The following is a 20008-nucleotide window of genomic DNA, read 5'->3' on the forward strand; positions in this document are numbered from 1 at the left end:
ATAAGGAAATTGATTGGTCTATATATAAGCATAAGCAAATGCATAAGGAAATGGACCAATCAATTTCCTTATGCTTATGCGTTATGCTTTATGCAAAAAGCCGAGAGCACAAGCTTTTACATAAAGCATAACGCATAAGCATAAGGAAATTGATTGGTCTATATATAAGCATAAGCAAATGCATAAGGAAATGGACCAATCAATTTCCTTATGCTTATGCGTTATGCTTTATGCAAAAGTCTGTGCTCCGGCCAAAAGTCTGTGCTCCGGCCATTTACATAAAGCATAACGCATAAGCATAAGGAAATTGATTGGTCTATATATAATGGCTGGAGCACAGACTTTTGCATAAAGCATAACGCATAAGCATAAGGAAATTGATTGGTCCATTTCCTTATGCATTTGCTTATGCTTATATATAGACCAATCAATTTCCTTATGCTTATGCGTTATGCTTTATGTAAAAGCTTGTGCTCTCGGCTTAAGCATAAGCAAATGCATAAGGAAATGGACCAATCAATTTCCTTATGCTTATGCGTTATGCTTTATGCAAAAGTCTGTGCTCCGGCCATTAAGTGGAACGCACCCCTAGATACATCTGTGGTAGCAGCCGACGTCTAGCTGTGACGTCAGCTTACGCATGCGCACGGAGGTTCCGTACGGGAAAAAATCCCACGACAGCGCATCACTGGTGATAAGTGCCAGTGACAGCCAGTGATTTCGAGTTTGTATCACTGAAAAGACAAACAATGGGTTTGTTCGTTTTAGCTACACTGGGGCTGCTCTGGGTCTGCTCTACACAGGATAATACAGGACAGATAAATAGTTTGTCCTGTATTATCTTGTTTAGAGCAGACCCAGAGCTGCCCCAGTGCAGCTAAAACGAACAAGCTTATAACAAGTTGTTATTGTCAAAAGTAGTCAAGATGAATTTGGAACTGTTAGGTAAATGTATAATTGTTTTGAGATGCATTACCAATAATAAAATATAATTTAGAAAATATAGGTAATAAAATTGTAGATAAATAAATGTTTCTTATTGATTTACTTGAAATTTTTACATAAAATTGTGCAGAATTTGTGCTTTAGGATAAAAAGGGAGGAAGATAAATTGATGTTGTATGTGACAAAAGATTGTATTTCTTTTATAAAATAGTTTTACTTGAAAATGATAAGCTGCTAAGTTTTATAATCTTTCATAATCACTAAAACATGAGATCTTAAAAGGTTAGCGTTGTTAACAAATCTAGTTGACATTATCAAGTCAATGTAAAATAATGTCTAAATAAATTACAAAATGTAAAAAAAGTATATCAATTAACAAATGCTATATTATATCAATATGTAAACAATTCTGATTTATTCTGATAAGTTGACAGAAAATTTTATATTAAGGTAGAAGTCAAATAGGAATAATTTTTGAGTATAGTAAAATATCCTAAGCACTCTTTGTCCAGATTTTAACTTTTATGCAAAAATATATATGTAAATTTTATTAGTTTAGTAACAATGATACTATCCTTTTGGATTGTTTGATCACAATTCATATCAAGGAACATGATTATGTGAAGATGCATTTAATCTGAAATATAGTGAATAATGTAATATATAGAATTAAAAGAATGATTTTGATTTGCATATCATATTTTTTTCTTTTCTATATAGATTATTATATTTGTCATTTTTCAGCTGTGTAAATAAAAAATACAACTTTTTTTTTTTAATTTTTAATCTAATTATTTTAAATTTTAACATTTTTCAAGTTTATATTCTGATATAAGTATATTATAATATGTATCTTATAACTTACTCCATTTCAACATTTATACCTTTTTACAGAATCTTTTGGGCAAAACTATCCAGAGGTATGTATTCTATATAATAATTATGCTCTTATTGATAAAATGATAGAGCTTAATGTGCTACTTTTAATTATTAATTCTGTAGGAATTTGACGGTGCATTAGATTGTATATCTCTTGCGGTAACTTGTATGTTTAACAAGAGAGGAACATTACTTGCTGTTGGTTGCAATGATGGAAGAATTGTAATTTGGGATTTTTTAACTCGTGGTATAGCTAAAATTATTAGTGCTCATGTACATCCTGTGTGTTCATTAAGGTAGGATAGGTTGATTATATATATATATATATATATGTGCATACATAAAGAGACGTGTGTGTGTATGTGTGTTCTTACAATTGTATCAATCAAGTAGATAGAATTAAATAAAATTACATCCATTACTTTATATTTTATCTAATAATAAAAGCAATAGTATATTATTGCTATATAATAAAATTGAATAGTGTCTAACAAATATAAAATACTAAATAAGAAAGTAACAAATTGTATTTTTAGTTGGTCTAGGAATGGTCATAAATTATTAAGTGCTTCTACGGATAATAATGTATGTATATGGGATGTTCTATCTGGAGAATGTGATCAGAAATACAGATTTCCTTCTCCAATATTAAAAGTGCAGTTTCATCCAAGGAATCTCAACAAGTTTTTGGTATGCCCAATGCGTCATGCTGCAGTTATGGTTGATGTCGAAGGAACACATAAAGTTATACCACTTGATGAAGATGTATGTAATGTATAATTATGGCATTAATGAAATATTTTATATGATATTTGTTTACAATGAAATTATTTAAGATTGAAGATTTAAGATTGAAAAAGAGGTATACATATAGAATGTTTCAAAATTGACAGAAATTAAATATAAAATTGTTTATTTTTTTGGACATTAAGATCAATTTTGTATTAGCAAAATGTCACAAAAGTTATTGCTTTTTAGTTGCAGCTTTACTGCATAATGTTATAAAAAGTTCACTGATTGAGTTTTTTTATACTCTATATAAATAGATAATTTAGAAATTTATTCTAAAATAATATTTGTCTTAGAATAAAAATATATTAATTAAAATATTGTAATGTTGTTTTAGAGCGACTTAAACATAGTAGCATCATTTGATCGACGTGGAGATTATGTATATACTGGTAATGCTCGTGGTAGAGTTTTAGTTTTAGATGCAGAGACATTAATTGTGAAAGCTTCTTATAAAATAACGCAAGGCACTGCTAGTAATACAGCAGTAAAGAGTATAGAATTTGCACGACGAGGCTGTGGTTTTCTTGTAAATACATCTGATAGAGTGATTCGCGTATATGACAGTACCGAAATATTAGCATGCGGTAAGGACGGTGAACCTGAGCCAATTCAAAAATTACAAGACCTTGTAAATAAAACAATGTGGAAAAAATGTTGTTTCTCGGGTGATGGAGAATATGTGTGCGCTGGATCGGCCAGACAACATGCATTGTACGTATGGGAAAAAAGTATCGGAAATTTGGTGAAAATTTTACATGGAACTAAAGGCGAACTTTTACTCGATGTTGTGGTAAGAAGACTATTTATTTATAAATATTGCTAAAATATTTCTTGCATCTTTGATTAAAAAAATACATTCTGACTCAATCGTTCATAATATAATATTCTATATTTCTTTACAATACAGTGGCATCCAGTAAGGCCAATTATCGCATCTATATCATCAGGTGTAGTTTCTATTTGGGCGCAAAATCAAGTAGAAAATTGGTCTGCGTTTGCACCAGATTTCAAGGAATTGGATGAAAATGTTGAATATGAGGAAAGGGAAAGTGAATTTGATTTGAGCGATGAAGATAAGTCTGTAGTGCAAGGAGAAGAGGCTCAAGACGAAGAAATAGAAGTTGATGTTGCTGCAATCGACAGAGTTCCTGCATTTTGTAGTTCTGACGAGGAAACTGAAGATATTGGTTCTCTTCAATTTTTACCTATATCTCCAGATGTAGAAGATTCTGAAGATAATCAAGTAACATCGCATGAACCACCGATGAAAAAACACCGTTCACACGAAATAAATTTGCAAGGGGCGCCAACTGATGGTAATATATTAACGGCACGACTCTGTTTAAAAGTAATTGGTTAGCAATATATATTTTTTTACATAATTATTGATACAATTTACAGAAACTCATCCCTTACTAAACAAAGGAAAAGATAAACCAACTACAAAGAAAGGAAGACCAAGATTAGAACATAGAAAAGGAAAATAATTTAATGTATAAAATAAAATAATATGGATAAAAATAAAAAATAAATTTGTTTACTATTTATAACATGATAAAAACTTATGTATAAGACACTATAAATTTTGATAAATATTAAATGTGTTGTATGACAAATATACAACTGATTACAATTATAGTGCTTTTTTATTGAAAATATTTGGATCGATCCAAGAGTGATTAATTATTATTTTAATATAAATTCAAGTTGTTTATTGACGGAGACAATCCAATGACGTCATTGCTTTCTAAGCAGCTATTATAAAACTATTCGGAAACATTTCCGATCAGAACAGCGAATTTTCTATACTGGAACACTTCTTCCCTTTTCTAACACCAGATAGGCAATTGTCTTATCCATATGGTCGTAAATTTCTCAGTTACGATACAATTAAAAGCGTAAACGTCTGCATTTCCAACTTTAAGATTAATTCTTTAAGAAATTGAATAGGAACATAGAGCTTATGTACAAAGTGACCATTGGAAAGTGTCTAAAGTATATAAATTACTATTACTTAGCAACGAATGAACAGAATAAAATAAATCAAACGTTATTTTGTAGAGAAAACTCATTAATTTTATTCCATGTAGTATGAAAAAAGTATAGAATAATTAAGTAATTAAAATAAACATAATAAAAAATGCTAAAATGCTAAAAATCTCTGAGCGCTCAATAATAAATGTTGACAGAGTGTTGTCTATCAGAATTGGCACAGAAACTTAAAATGGCTATGCATTTTATAATTAAGTAATGTTACAAAATGTTTATAGAGAGTTTTATTTACAATGAGTTTTATTTACTATGTGATTGTGATATAGAATACATAAGTATATGTATTAGAATATAAGTATTATATTATTATTTTGAGTATTATTAGTAGTTAGTTTTTCTTTATTTTCCAATTTAAAAATTTCTAAAAAAAGACTGATATTAATTATTATTAATTTTCTTATTTCATTCCTTTTCAAATTATTATGCTTCCCATAACAATTCCTATTGGTTCCGCCATGTTAAATAGATGTAGATAAGCGTATTAGAGAGAGAGAGAGAGAGGGTAAAATCAGATGATACCATTGAGTAAAAAGAAACAGGAGGGAGCATATACTAGCCAGGACTAGGTAAATCCGCGGACGGATGTACGTCATGGCAGCCATCTTGAGCGACCACTTTTTGAAAGTGAGAGGGAATGCTCGAGCATAGCGGCAAGCGGCATACCGTACGCCGTATGCATTAATATGCAGTGTATAGTCTTTTATGCAACAGTGTATGGAAATAAACGATCAAAATGGTATACTGTAGAGCTTGTGGCATAACAGCAGCAAATCATGGCATAACAGCAGCTCGAAATCATGGAATAACGTTTCATCGGTTAGTATTATCAACAATAACGAGATTTTTATTTTGGAGATTATAATTATATGTATAGTATTGTGAAATTGTAGATTCACAATAATTACTAAATAATTTTCACTCACAAACAGGTTTCCGAAAAATCCGGATCAAAGAAATGCATGGATAAATTTTTGTAAGGACGAAGGATTTAATATAAATTTAGATTTTAGATTTTAACATTGTTTTTATGGAAATACTGCACGAGTGCAATTCCAATGAAAAACGCCATTAAAATTTGGTATTATTGTTGCATATTATAGTTATTTTCTTTTAATTGTACATTATTTCCTAATTAAACATAACAAGTCATTCAATATTGGCGCTCTTGAGCGGCCATCTTGAGCGACCACTTTGGGTGCGTTCCACTTAACGCCCGCAACGCTCCTAGGATCATTTTATCCTTGTTTTTCATCGAAAGTTAAACGAGGATAAAATGATTCTAGGAGCGTTGCGGGCGTTAAGTGGAACGCACCCCTTGTGCACCGTCCTTCTATTCCTTAGTCCGTGGTTTATAGACATTGATAATTTTCCACCCAGGGCAGTATTCATAGGCCGGTATTCATAGTCCGTTCTTATATTTAATAGCGTTTTCGATTATACAGGATTTGAACGACCCAGGGTTGGTTAATGACGTCATTGCAACCTCTCCACCAATGAAAGACTTGCATTTATAGTAAAATAGTGATTGATCAACCCTGGGTCGTTCAAATCCTGTATAATCGAAAACGCTATAAGATTGTTCTAAGCACGGACTTATATTCGCTCTTTTCGTCACACATAGATTGTGTCTGACGAAGAGAGCGAATATAAGTTCGTGCTTAAGACGATCTTGAATATAAAAGCCGAGAGCACAAGCTTTTACATAAAGCATAACGCATAAGCATAAGGAAATTGATTGGTCTATATATAAGCATAAGCAAATGTATAAGGAAATGGACCAATCAATTTCTTTATGCTTATGCGTTATGCTTTATGCAAAAGTCTGTGCTCCGGCCAAAAGGCGGGAGCACAGACTTTTGCATAAAGCATAACGCATAAGCATAAAGAAATTGATTGGTCCATTTCCTTATACATTTGCTTATGCTTATATATAGACCAATCAATTTCCTTATGCTTATGCGTTATGCTTTATGTAAAAGTCTGTGCTCCGGCCTTAAGAACGGACTATGAATACCGGCCCAAGAGACACAAGCGACACAAAATCACACAGTGGCCGCATTCAGTGGACTCAACAGTTGAGCAAAGTTACTAGATTTTCCGCTGAATGACGCTGCTGATTTGTTGGCTGTAAAAGTAAGAGCCAATCACGTTCGATTGCTACTGAGCGGTTTGTTCCGCTGAATGCGCCTAGTGTTCGACATAATGGTAGTTTTCCACTAATGAGACACAAATAAACACAGTGGGAGCTTTCCATCAAGGCATTTAGGCGACACCACGGACTAAAGCCTTGTGTCCACGATGCTAGAACTCAATCCGAGATCTCGGTCCGAGTCCTCGAACAATAATATTTATATTTGGCTGAATATAGTTAGCGTTGTAATCGAATTACGATTCTTTACGATGATTTTTTGATCTATGTTATTTGGGTGTTTACGATAATTCAAGTTCGAGTTAGTTTCACTAGGACCGAAAAATGAGATAGACATAACCATCTAGAACCTTTATGATTCATGACAACTCGACGCTGTTGAAAGTTCTCCGACTAGTTTTAATCGACAAGCGGCTCGACCCGGTTGGACAGGAATCCAGCTAGTCTTTTTAGCAATAATTTGTAACGGTCGGAGCACTGAGTTCTCTCGTTCAAAATGTCCGTTAGCCTTATTAATTTAAACCACGTGCTCCGATTGGCTACCGACAGCAATAATAATGTAAACGCGGTGTATGAATAAATCACTTTTACCAGAAAGAAGAATGGCCTTTATTACTTTGCCTTAATACATTTTACACTGCATATCGCTCGACTCGACTAAATCTATTCTCACGACAATTATCGACGACTCTAAACGCGACTGACTCTATCGCCGGTTCTTTACAGAGTGCTTTACCGGATTTCTCTTCGGATAATCCTGCTCCTGGGGAAGATTCCGGATCGTTCTCGATCCTTCGGCGGATCCGGTGGCGCGCGCATAGATCGATCCGTTAACTCTCGATCTATCGAGAGTCGATATCTTGCGACCCTGTGTATCGCTTAGTGCATATTTGCGCCTCCTATCGGTCGACCGTAGCTATAACTTACAGCTCGGCCATTCTGCAAATGTACTACGTCCCATTTGTAGTACGCAGACTCTGGATGAAGCTCGTGTGTGTGACGTGCATGTGACATCATGCAGTACCGGTAACTATTCCTGTATTTTACTTTTATTGTTTCTTTCACTAACATCACAGTAAAATTGTTAGTTACTAAACGCAACTTATTCTAACGTATCTTACTCTAACGCAACTTGATTTAACGCAATTTATTTTAACGCAACTTATTCTAACGCAACTTATTCTAACGCGACTTATTCTAACGCAACTTATTTAGTGCTGGCTGTCCGTTTTTTGTTTAGGACCTCCTGCGTCGGGCACCTGTTTGGCCCAGGGTTTCATCCGCTCGCTTGACATAATCGTGTTCAGCGGTTTCATCTTTACATTAAAACCAGGTATATCTTTTATTACATATCTGTTATTGCCCAGACTTTTGCCCACTATATACGGGCCGATAAATTTAGGTTTTAATTTAGCGTTTTCCCCGGGTTTAGCCCTTGTATTCCTAATTAATATTAAATCGCCTTCTTCATAAGTTGAAGGTTTCTTAAATCTGACATCGCGGTATTTTTTGTTATAGGCGCGAATCAATTCTGACGCCTCGTGCGCCGTAGCGCGTGCGGCGGTTCGCTCACGTTCCAGGTCCGTATCAACGTCGGCTAGGACCCGTGTGAGACGCGCGAACGGAAAGTCTGCGTGGCTGCGTTGCTCGTACCCGAGCAATAGCTTCGACGGGCTGGACTTCGTCATCGAATGGTAAGTATTATTTATAATATATTGTAATTTACTTAATGCGTCTTTCCACTGCGACGCGGAATCGATTAATTTAGTCAACGAGGACTTTAGGAAGCGATTCACTCGTTCTACCCTCCCGTTCGCCCAAGGCGCAGCCACGGCAACTTTGCGGTGTTTAATTCTGAATTTTTCCGTAAATTCCGTGAATTCCTTCGACGTGAACGCCGTTCCGCGGTCCGAAATTACTTGTGACGGATTACCAAACGTACAAAAGATATTTTTTAAATGATCAGTTACTTCACGCGTCGTGGTTGATTTCGTCGGGCACAACCACGTGAAGCGCGTGAACGCATCCACTACGACGAAGATGTGTTTAAAATGATCTTTCGTTTCTTCCAGCGGCCCGAAATGATCCACGTGGAGTACTTCCAGCGGGATCGACGACGAGGGGTAGAGAGATGTCTCCCCTTCAAAACGATTGACGGCATCGTTCGCCATCAGACAGGTAACACAATTTGCAATGTGCTCATTAATCTTTTTACGCATCGACGGAAACCAATAGTTTCGACTAACTCCCTCGTATGTTTTAGTCAGGCCGCAATGAGCCATATCATCATGATGGGCCCTAATCAGACTCGTCTCCATTGAAGCAGGTACGACGAATCTACAATTATTATTTTCTGTTTTCTTATATACTAGTCCGTTGAACAATATAAATTTATTACTGTCACTAACTGCTAAATTATCGCTAATTTCCTTAATTCTAGGATCAGTGAGCTGCCTCAATTCCAGCTCGCGTTCGATGGGGTGCTCGTTTACATAGCCGACGCAACGACTCAGGGCATCTACGTGTGCCATCTTCTTTCCCGGCCGATGGACCATCCGAAAATAATAATTCTGAAGGGTGAGTGTCCATCTCGCAATACGCGGGTTAAGATTAGCTTTGTTTACGGCATATACTAACGCGCTGCAATCTGTTACTATTGTGAATTGCAAACCGTATAAGTATAAATGAAATCTCTCGACTGCGCGTACAATGGCTAACATTTCTAACTCAAAACTGTGATAGCGTTGCTCTGCCTCATTGGTGGTCTTGCTAAAGTAAGCCACCGGGCACCAGGATCCGTGCTTCTGCCGCTGCAGAAGGATTGCACCGAGGCCTAAGCTGCTCGCATCAGTATGCAGCTCAGTTTCTGCGGCCGGATCAAACAACGCTAACACCGGAGCTGAGGTGAGTTCTTTCTTTAATAATTCGAACGCCTCAATACATTTGTCATCAAATCTAAACTCAGTGTCTTTTTTCAAAAGATCTTGTATCGGCCTAGCCTTAATCGCGAAGTCTTTAATAAATTTTCGAAAATAGCTGGCTAATCCTAAAAACCGTTGCACCTCATGTGCGTTAATTGGTTTTTTATAGTTACGAACCGACTCTACGTGTCTCGGACTCAGTGTAATACCATTACTAGATATTATGTATCCGAGCAATTCTATTTGTTTTTTAAGAAATTGACATTTTTTATAATTTAACTCAAAATTATACGACTTAAAAATGCTCAATACTTCTTTTAATACCGTTAAATTTTCCTCTACAGTTGCCGTCGGGACCAGTATGTCGTCTATGTACACCAGCACTTTCCCGGCACGTATCAGCGGATTCAAGATTTGGATCACTCGCTTCTGAAACTCGGCCGGCGCTTCCGAGTAGCCAAAGGGTAAGCGGGTGTACTCATACTGCCCGTCGGGCGTCGCAAAAGAAAAATACTGTGTTGAATTTTCGTGAACTCGAATCTGGTGAAACCCGTCTTTAAGATCTAACAACGTGAAAACGGCTTTATTTGTCAATCGTGAAAGACAATCCTCAATAACCGGAAACGGATATTTTTGTTTTATAATTCGACTATTAAGCGGTCTGAGGTCCACACACAATCTAATTTGTCCGTCTTTCTTCCTTACAGGTATCACGCGTGCGCAGTATGGCGAGATACTCGGCTGTATAATTCCTCGGCGCATCAGGTCGTCCGTGATCTCTCGGATCTTGATGCGTTCCGCATACGCGAATCGTCTCGGTGAGTATGCATATATTGACGCATCTCTCAGGTGCACTTGCACCTTGTAGTCGTCGTTAATCGGTGTGACATTTTCGCTCTCTATATTCAAAATCGTTTTTTTCAACTTTCTTTTAACATCGGCGTCAAAATCAATCTCATTATTTTCAATTATTTGTTCCAGATTTTCCGGCGTGTTCTCGACAGCGTAAAGCGGCAACTGTTGCAACAAGTTAACTCTATAGTTAATTTGACTGTCCTCCGACTCGACAAGATCATATGATACAGAAATTTTGTGTAAGCTAATAAAATCTCTTCCTAAAATTAAATCGCATTCAACTGATTCTCTAATTATATATAACTCTACCGCTAGTGCTAAATCATTTAATTGCTTAATTGTTAATTCGACTGACACGACTCCGATTATTTTTAATGGTACGCCACTAAAGTTATAAAACCGTTTCATGGTCGGTAATAACCTATGCGGTCTCGGCTTGACAAGATCTCGGTATACTTCTTCTCGAATAAATGAAACAGGACTCCCTGAATCAACTAAAGCTCGTAAATTGCAATTAAAATTACAGATACTTGTAACAACCGCAAACGGCTTGCTGAGACTCCTACTGGCGCCCTCTACTTCCATGACCGCAGCGACGACGGATTCAGCATCGACTTCAGATGGGGCTGCCTCTGTAACAGCTGCTACTGTCCGCGCCGCCGACGGCTGGTTCGGCAACGACGACTTCCCGCCTGCTCGACCCTTCAGCGCGGGACAATCGAACTGGCGGTGGCCCTTCACTTTGCAGTAGAAGCAAACGACGTCGCTTCTGCACACCATATGTGAGTGGCCCTTTCTCCCACAATTCCGGCACACACCGTCTTTGTTTTTCACAGACGCACTCGGCACTGTCTTTTTTTCATTCTCGACACTGCCCTCGGTTATTATTCTCATTCGCTCCAGAAAACTGTCCAAGGTTTCATTCGGCACTGAAAGCGCGATAGCCCTCATTGAGTTTTGCGTGATTCCACCGATTATTAGATGGATCGCGTCTTTTACCGGCAAGTCCATTTTATTAATAAGCGCGAGTTTAGCGATCGAATATTGATCGAAAGTTTCTTTTTGCGCGTTCCACTTCCGCGCTTCGACTCGTTGCATAGCTTTATAAAACGGCACTTTTCTATCGAAAATCTTTAATAGCTCAAGGCGCAGGCCCTGCCACGACTCGATTTCCGGTCCCGACTGTATGTCGTACCACTGGCGCGCGAACTTGACTAATTTGCTCGACGCGGCAAGTAAGGTCACCCCGTCCGTTGCACTGTGTATTTGTGCCACTCTGTCCACTCGTCGCACCCACACCGACACACAATCGTCTTCGGACCCGCCGAACTCGGGAATTTGCGAGGCTAGCCAGGAAATTGCGTTTCCTGCTGGCAGCCCGCTCCCGATGCTCACCAATTGCATCGGTTGAGCTGTATTTAAGGACGACCCCGCGGAGTTCGTCCTATTTAAATTTTCATTATTGTTTATCGGAGCCACTGGCTCCTCGGCTCGGCTCGCAGGCGCAGCGGGCCTCGCTGCCTGCAATTGTTGAACAATTTGTACCATAAATTGCTGTTGCTGGTGCTGCAGCATCGACGTCATCTCAGCGAAAACTTGTCGGAACACCCCAGCGGTCAACGGCTCCGCAACTGTTGACCGCGTGGCGGCCGACGGCACCGGTCCTTCTCCGAACGCACCGTGTGGCTCCGCCGGTGCATCCGTGCTCTTAGCCTTCTCCCAATGGGCCAAAATTGTTTTTATGAGGACCTCGCGGTCCTCCGACAGCGGAAGCTGGTTATGTTTCGCATAATTTTGGAGTTGCTCCAATGAGGCCTTCTCCAAATCGGCTTGCTCCATTTGCGATCTTGTCCTCGGCATTCTTTTCTTTTACTCTCACTCGACTAAGTCTTTGCTTTTTTCGGCACGACGCGGGTTCTTGAGCCCGTTTTTCTTCTCGACACGACACGACAATGTTTCTTTCTCGACACGACGCGGGTTTTTGGAGCCCGTTCTCCGTTTCGACACGACACGACAACTTTTCTTTACCGACTTCACTTATCCGACACGACGCGGGTTTTTGAGCCCGTAATCCCACTTCTGAATTTAATACTGAAAGTTCTCCGACTAGTTTTAATCGACAAGCGGCTCGACCCGGTTGGACAAGAATCCAGCTAGTCTTTTTAGCAATAATTTGTAACGGTCGGAGCACTGAGTTCTCTCGTTCAAAATGTCCGTTAGCCTTATTAATTTAAACCACGTGCTCCGATTGGCTACCGACAGCAATAATAATGTAAACGCGGTGTATGAATAAATCACTTTTACCAGAAAGAAGAATGGCCTTTATTACTTTGCCTTAATACATTTTACACTGCATATCGCTCGACTCGACTAAATCTATTCTCACGACAATTATCGACGACTCTAAACGCGACTGACTCTATCGCCGGTTCTTTACAGAGTGCTTTACCGGATTTCTCTTCGGATAATCCTGCTCCTGGGGAAGATTCCGGATCGTTCTCGATCCTTCGGCGGATCCGGTGGCGCGCGCATAGATCGATCCGTTAACTCTCGATCTATCGAGAGTCGATATCTTGCGACCCTGTGTATCGCTTAGTGCATATTTGCGCCTCCTATCGGTCGACCGTAGCTATAACTTACACTGTCTTGTATTGCTTGAGTTAAATTCATTGAATTTATTGAGTTTATTGAGCAAATTTTATTGTAATAGAAAAATGTCAACTGCAAATCAGTCTATAAAAGAAACAAATAATGTTGGTATGTTTGTTGTGGTATACCTCTTTAATAAATTAATAATAATATAATTAATATAATAATAATATAATATAATATAATAACATATAATATAATATAATAATATAATATAATAATAATAATTTAACACATATAAAGGAATGGCTCAAATGATAACAATCAATTAATATAATAGAAAGGCATAGAGAGCCGTCGCGGGATGTTAGTGCAAAATTATAATTTTTCTTAAAGAAATTTAAATTGTTAGTCTACGTGAGACAGTTAAATTTGTACACCGATCTCTGGTTCGAGATACTTATAGCGTTTTTGATTATACAGGATTTGAACGACCCAAGATTGGTTAATGACGTCATTGCAACCTCTCCACCAATGAAAGACTTGCATTTATAGTAAAATAGTGATTGATCAACCCTAGATCGTTCAAACCCCGTTTATTCGAAAACGCTATTAAAGTGTACGAAAATTTTAGTACTGCGACGTGAACTGGCCTCGGAATCACGCCAGATCCGAGGGAGCACGCCCAATGGAAATCGGTAGCTCGCGGTATCGGCAATAAATGCTCGATTCGGTAACTTACGGTATCGGAAGCAGATGCTCGATTCGGTAACTGGCGGTACTCCACGCTCGTCGGGAGCAAGGTAACTCGCGAAATCGGCAATAACTGCACGATTCGGTAACTCGCGGTACTCCACGCTCGTCGGGAGCAAAATAACTCGCAAAATCGGCAATAACTGCACGATTCGGTAACTCGCGGTACTCCACAAAATTCGGGAGCAAGGTAACTCACGCGATATCGGTAACCGGAAATGGGCGCCAGGTGCGAGTAATCGCACCGCGGTATCGGTAACTTTAACTGTTCACAAAATTGCTCGGCCGCTCCCCGCTCAGTATATGGCAGAGGGGCGCAGTTCTTTTACTTAACGTTAGATATCTGGAGTGAGAGGCTAACGCAAGGATAACTCAATGGGCTTGTTCGTTTTAACTGCACTGGGGCAGCTCTGGGTCTGCTCTAAACAAGATAATACAGGACAAACTATTTATCTGTCCTGTATTATCCTGTGTAGAGCAGACCCAGAGCAGCCCCAGTGTAGCTAAAACGAACAAGCCCAATAATTAACAGTTAACAATGATGTATTTCAGTGATTTAGTTTACAAGGGTAAAGATGCTTAAACTATTCGGCCGGAGCCGATACGGCGGAAATAGGTTGATACGATGGTAGGGCCTTTTGCTCTATAAATTCGGTAACGAGAATCGAGTTCGATGCCTACATCAAATCTCGGGAACGCGATTGCGATAATTCGCCGCTGATCCGACTATATACAGCCAACGAAGGACTTATGTTTTGATCATCTGATACGGCCGGTGAAGGCCAAATAAATATACTCTAAACGACGGTAACCTAACGGCCAGAAATGAAATGCTGCGGAACGGCTATTTTTCGCGGGTTTTCCCGTTTCTCGCCGAGACGCTAACTTTACGGTAACCGCAATCTCGCGGAGAACGTTCCCGAACCAAAATCCGCCCGCGGACATTCACCCACGGTACTTCCGGTACGGTAGTAATGCGACAGAAAGACGGTAACAATCGGTAATTTTAAAAGAACGGTAACGGTAGAACGGTACGGTAACGAAACGAACGACAAACGAAACGGTAACGAGAAGAGACTGTCGGCACTTAATTCCCGCAAGTCGGAGAGACTTTTTACGCGATATCCGGAGCCGGCTGGACATGCGGTAATTGAGCGTAATTGAGCGCTCACGGTATCAAAACTATGGTTAATGTTGTGAGACACAAAATACAGAAATAATTCACGCTACCAGCCATAACCGGACGGAACTCTACGGCTACCCGAGAGGCGGCTTACAATGAGTGGACGTCTTCGGCGTCTTCGGCGTCTTCGGTGTCGTTGGGCTGAGTCCTGGGTGTCGTCCTCACGCACTTGCGGCACACCGAACAGTGGCTCTTCTCGGCTCTGCACGTAGGTCCTCTCCAAGTCCGCGTCGCCTTCCTGCGCATCCTGCCGATTTTCCGAAAAGGGGGGCCCCTGAGAACCGCCCACAGTTCATCCAGGACGCCCCCCTCCGCTCTCTGTGGTTTCCTCAAATCTTTCGGCCGTTAACGTGTCGATGAGTCGATGTTCCCGGAAGAGACTGGTTAGGCTGGCCGGGCCATACTCCGGTCCTTCCGGGTGCAGCATCTTCGGGGTCCCCGGCGCCGTCTGCAGCCGGGCGAGGTCCGCTGCTGCGTGTTTCTGCGTTTCTTAGACTCTGTGGCTGAAACCAAAGCGGAGTTAGATAGGGCTTGGATGGCGGAGGCGACGGGATCGCGGTACCTGACCTTATGCCGTGGGGTCACTGACGCGTGACACCCGTCGATGATCCCTCGGCGTCCGGTCTTCCTGGCGATGCTGCATCTTCGCCCTGAGGCACAAAACACGCAACGCCGCCCGCACGGGGTCTCGTCTTACAATTTAAAAACGATATTAATGACATAAAACGGGAATGACAATACAAACAACGCGTACAAATTGTGGAGTCTCGCGGGTTGCTCTCTCCACGCGAGGAGCAACACCAGGACTCTTTGCTTCCTCGGCCGGGCTATCGCCCTTGTGACGGCGCTCGAAAAGCGTCACGTCACAGTACATAGTCCTCACATATGGAGAATCAGTATGTACTGATAGGAATTATTAGAAAGAAGGGAATAGAGAAAAAATATCAGACGTATAAATATCACGTAGACTAACAAATTAATTTCTTTAAGAAAATACTGATATTTTTTCTCTATTCCCTTCTTTCTAATAATTCCTATCAGTACATACTGATTCTCCATATGTGAGGACAATGTACTAAAATTTTCGTACACTTTAAGTATCTCGAACCAGAGATCGGTGTACAAATTTAACTGTCTCACGTAGACTAACAAATTAATTTCTTTAAGAAAAACTATAATTTCGCACTAACATCCCGCGACGGCTCTCTATGCCTTTCTATTATATTAATAATAATAATATAAATATAAAATATAATTTTATAATAATAATATAATTAATAATAATAATAAATGACATTTTTCTATTACAATAAAATTTGCTCAATAAACTCAACAAATTCAATGAATTTAACTCAAGCAATACAAGACAGCGTCGAGTTGTCATAAATCATAAAAGTTCTAGATGGTTATGTCTATCTTATTTTTCGGTCCTAGGCCGGTATTCATAGGGCGGTATTCATAGTCCGTTCTTATATTCAAGATCGTCTTAAGCACGAACTTATATTCGCTCTCTTCGTCAGACACAATCTATGTGTGACGAAGAGAGCGAATATAAGTCCGTGCTTAAGACGATTTTAAATATAAGAACGGACTATGAATACCGCCCATAGTCCGTTCTTATATTTAAGATTGTCTTAAGCACGGACTTATATTCGCTCTCTTCGTCACACATAGATTGTGTCTGACGAAGAGAGCGAATATAAGTTCGTGCTTAAGACGATCTTGAATATAAGAACGGACTATGAATACCGCCCCTAGTGAAACTAACTCGAACTTGAATTATCGTAAACACCCATTGCCAAGTTGGTTTATAGCATTGAAATATATACCATACTGGAACGAGCACGCCTTTGTTCTCGACCGGTCAGATGGAGATAGCTGTTCGGACCCGGATCTCTCTATCTAACCAACAGTTTTGGTCACGTGTTCACAACTACTGTTAGTCGAGAGTAGACGAGATAGAAAGAGAAATCCGGTACCGAGTCACTGCCTTGTCTGACCGTTTTGTCAAATGGAGGGGGTAGCCTGTGCTCGTTCCAGTATGGTATATAGGGCGGTATTCATAGTCCGTTCTTATATTTAAAATCGTCTTAAGCACGGACTTATATTCGCTCTCTTCGTCACACATAGATTGTGTCTGACGAAGAGAGCGAATATAAGTTCGTGCTTAAGGGTGCATCCCGACGAAGGAAGAAATAGCGGAACGGAACAGTAGCGGAAAAGAAACTAGATGGAAAGTAGCCAATCAGAATGATTCCGTTTCAATTCCGTTCCGCTTTTTAACCACTGGGTTCCCCATGGCACGGAACTGTTACGGAACGGAAAAATTTCTAACCTATCGACATGAAAAATTCGCGAAGTGTCCGTTTGTTTATTCGTTTTGCAACGTACGTGCATTTTGGAAGCTGTTGGAAGGAAATAAAAAGCAATGTCGTCATCGGTACGTTATTATTGTATAAAAATAAAATATATATATTAAAACACTATGTATGTTTTCACATAAATTCAATTATTTAACATGAAACTCATAAAATAGATTAGGTTAAGTTGTTCTTATAATATATAATAGAAATTTAAAAAACAGATACAATTGTATGTAATATATTTTATTGATTAGGAGAAATTCAAATGTGGATATTGTGGCTGGATTATTTGGCGTGATAAAAGTGGACAGATTTCACATGGTTGCTTTGGAAAGTGTAAAGAATTATTAATGGATAAGGATAAAAATCTTTTTAGAAATGGTACGTATATTTGTGTCTACAAAAGAGGCAATATATTCAACAAACTATTATTTATTTTTTAAGAACTGTCATTCATTTAATTAATTAAGAACTGTCATTAATTTAATTAATTGGCATGTAGAGAATGAGACTGGTGGAAATAGCACTATTGAAGAAAGTACCTACGAGAAAGAAAATATTGATGAAAATCTTGAGGAACACATTGATATCGATAAACTAGATGAAGATTTAATAAGTGCAGTAAAAGAAAGACCAGCATTATATGATTTTCGCATACCGGTGAAAGAGCGAGGAAGGAAACAAAAAGACAGCTTATGGCAAGAAGTCAGCGTACGTTTGAAAGGTAGTATTTATATTTATTTATTTATATATTTATTTATATTTATTTACTTATATATATATTTATTTGCAAGGTTTTCTGTATATAAGCAAACACACACGCACACATATGTATATATAAAACAAGTATTACACATTTAAATATATTTTTTAATTACATTATGTGTTGTAGGTTTATATACCGCTACTGAAGCGGAAAAACGATGGACCTATTTAAAAGATTGTTATAGGAAAGCAAGAAATATATTTAAAAAAAAACAAAGTATTGTGCAAAAAAGTGGTGCGGCTGGTATATCAAAAAAATATGAAATGAAACCGTCCTTTCGTCACTACAATGTAATGAATTTTTTTAAATGATATGTTGGAATATCGACAGTAAGTTCAAGAATAGTGGTAGTTTTATTGATAATAATTATATAGTAATAACATCCTAACATTTATTTCAGAACCGTAACGTCTTTAAGATCAATGTGTGAAGAGCAAGCTTCAAGTTGCAACAGCATTCCTTCCACATCAACAAGCAGCGTGGATGATGTTCTGACTCCTATCACTGATGATAATACTTCCACATCACTGTCTCCAGTCTTACCGAAATCACGAAGTATGAATGTTTATTATACGCAACTTACATTAGCGAATGAATAATAATTAATTTATATATTTTTTTGTTGCAGAAAAAAAGAGGATCACTTTTATCACTTTTATCACGCCAAATAATCCAGCCACAATATCCACATTTGAATTTCTCCTAATCAATAAAATATATTACATACAATTGTATCTGTTTTTTAAATTTCTATTATATATTATAAGAACAACTTAACCTAATCTATTTTATGAGTTTCATGTTAAATAATTGAATTTATGTGAAAACATACACATAGTGTTTTAATATATATATTTTATTTTTATACAATAATAACGTACCGATGACGACATTGCTTTTTATTTCCTTCCAACAGCTTCCAAAATGCACGTACGTTGCAAAACGAATAAACAAACGGACACTTCGCGAATTTTTCATGTCGATAGGTTAGAAATTTTTCCGTTCCGTAACAGTTCCGTGCCATGGGGAACCCAGTGGTTAAAAAGCGGAACGGAATTGAAACGGAATCATTCTGATTGGCTACTTTCCATCTAGTTTCTTTTCCGCTACTGTTCCGTTCCGCTATTTCTTCCTTCGTCGGGATGCACCCTAAGGCCGGCGTCACATAGAACCCGTAATCCGTAATCCGCACCGAAAGTCCGCAAAAGTTACTAGGGATTGCGTCCGTAACGTTACGTGTGTTTTATCTCCTTGTGTCCCATGGAGCCGTAATTCCATGAAATTTCCGTAAAAGTTACTAAAAGTTACTAGTTATTACTAGTAATGCTTTTTTTAATTTTATTTATTTAACTAAATTTGACGATTTAATTAAAATTTTTGTTAAAATTATAATATATTCTGTAGTTTTCTTATGAATAAAATACAAATAAACAATTATAATTTGTTAAATAAAAAATAGTAATACCGTTACGTGTGTATTTACGGCTCCATGGGACACAAGGAGAAAAAACATACGTAACGTTACGGACGCAATCCCTAGTAACTTTTGCGGACTTTCGGTGCGGATTACGGATTACGGGTTCTATGTGACGCCGGCCTAAGACGATCTTGAATATAAGAACGGACTATGAATACCGCCCATAGTTCAATGGTTTATAGATATCATCAAGTGATGCACCCACAGATATCTATATTATAACTAGATCGCTAACTTGCTTTAAATACATAAGCCGAGAGCACAAGCTTTTACATAATGCGTAA

The 20008-nt window shown here is 38.4% G+C and overlaps 2 protein-coding genes and 1 long non-coding RNA gene across 5 annotated transcripts; 2 read left to right on the plus strand and 1 right to left on the minus strand.

The window, feature by feature from the left end:
- The first annotated feature begins 784 nt into the window (after positions 1–784).
- On the plus strand, positions 785–4252 carry Rbbp5 (retinoblastoma binding protein 5). 2 transcript variants are annotated; one of them, XM_012380592.2, is made up of 7 exons: positions 785–945; positions 1840–1865; positions 1948–2120; positions 2361–2589; positions 2951–3406; positions 3524–3932; positions 4018–4252. In XM_012380592.2, the coding sequence occupies exons 1-7, from the start codon at positions 927–929 to the stop codon at positions 4101–4103; spliced, it is 1398 nt and encodes a 465-aa protein (XP_012236015.1). In that variant the 5' UTR covers positions 785–926; the 3' UTR covers positions 4104–4252. The 2 variants fall into 2 exon arrangements, with proteins under 2 accessions (XP_012236015.1, XP_012236016.1); XM_012380593.2 differs by having other exon boundaries at positions 876–1006.
- A 13060-nt stretch (positions 4253–17312) lies between these two features.
- LOC136997259 (uncharacterized) lies at positions 17313–18802 on the plus strand. 2 transcript variants are annotated; one of them, XM_067347794.1, is made up of 5 exons: positions 17313–17558; positions 17736–17862; positions 17984–18205; positions 18374–18537; positions 18648–18802. In XM_067347794.1, the coding sequence occupies exons 1-5, from the start codon at positions 17547–17549 to the stop codon at positions 18675–18677; spliced, it is 555 nt and encodes a 184-aa protein (XP_067203895.1). In that variant the 5' UTR covers positions 17313–17546; the 3' UTR covers positions 18678–18802. The 2 variants fall into 2 exon arrangements, with proteins under 2 accessions (XP_067203895.1, XP_067203896.1); XM_067347795.1 differs by having other exon boundaries at positions 17315–17558; positions 18374–18576.
- On the minus strand, positions 18582–19396 carry LOC136997260 (uncharacterized). Its single transcript, XR_010888071.1, has 2 exons — positions 19129–19396; positions 18582–18949 (listed from the first exon to the last, which is right to left on the minus strand). It is a non-coding gene; the product is annotated as an uncharacterized lncRNA (long non-coding RNA).
- Between the last annotated feature and the right edge of the window lie 612 nt (positions 19397–20008).

Source organism: Linepithema humile, chromosome 1, assembly GCF_040581485.1.
Source record: "Linepithema humile isolate Giens D197 chromosome 1, Lhum_UNIL_v1.0, whole genome shotgun sequence".
Taxonomy (NCBI): domain Eukaryota; kingdom Metazoa; phylum Arthropoda; class Insecta; order Hymenoptera; family Formicidae; genus Linepithema; species Linepithema humile.

Bases quoted from the DNA above. Each gene is read 5' to 3' on its own strand.
- Rbbp5 (XM_012380592.2), top strand. The intron at 2,121-2,360 runs GTAGGATAGGTT...TTGTATTTTTAG, and splicing joins CATCCTGTGTGTTCATTAAG to TTGGTCTAGGAATGGTCATA. The intron at 2,590-2,950 runs GTATGTAATGTA...ATGTTGTTTTAG, and splicing joins TTATACCACTTGATGAAGAT to AGCGACTTAAACATAGTAGC.
- LOC136997259 (XM_067347794.1), top strand. The intron at 17,863-17,983 runs GTACGTATATTT...ATTGGCATGTAG, and splicing joins TAAAAATCTTTTTAGAAATG to AGAATGAGACTGGTGGAAAT. The intron at 18,538-18,647 runs GTAATGAATTTT...CATTTATTTCAG, and splicing joins CGTCCTTTCGTCACTACAAT to AACCGTAACGTCTTTAAGAT.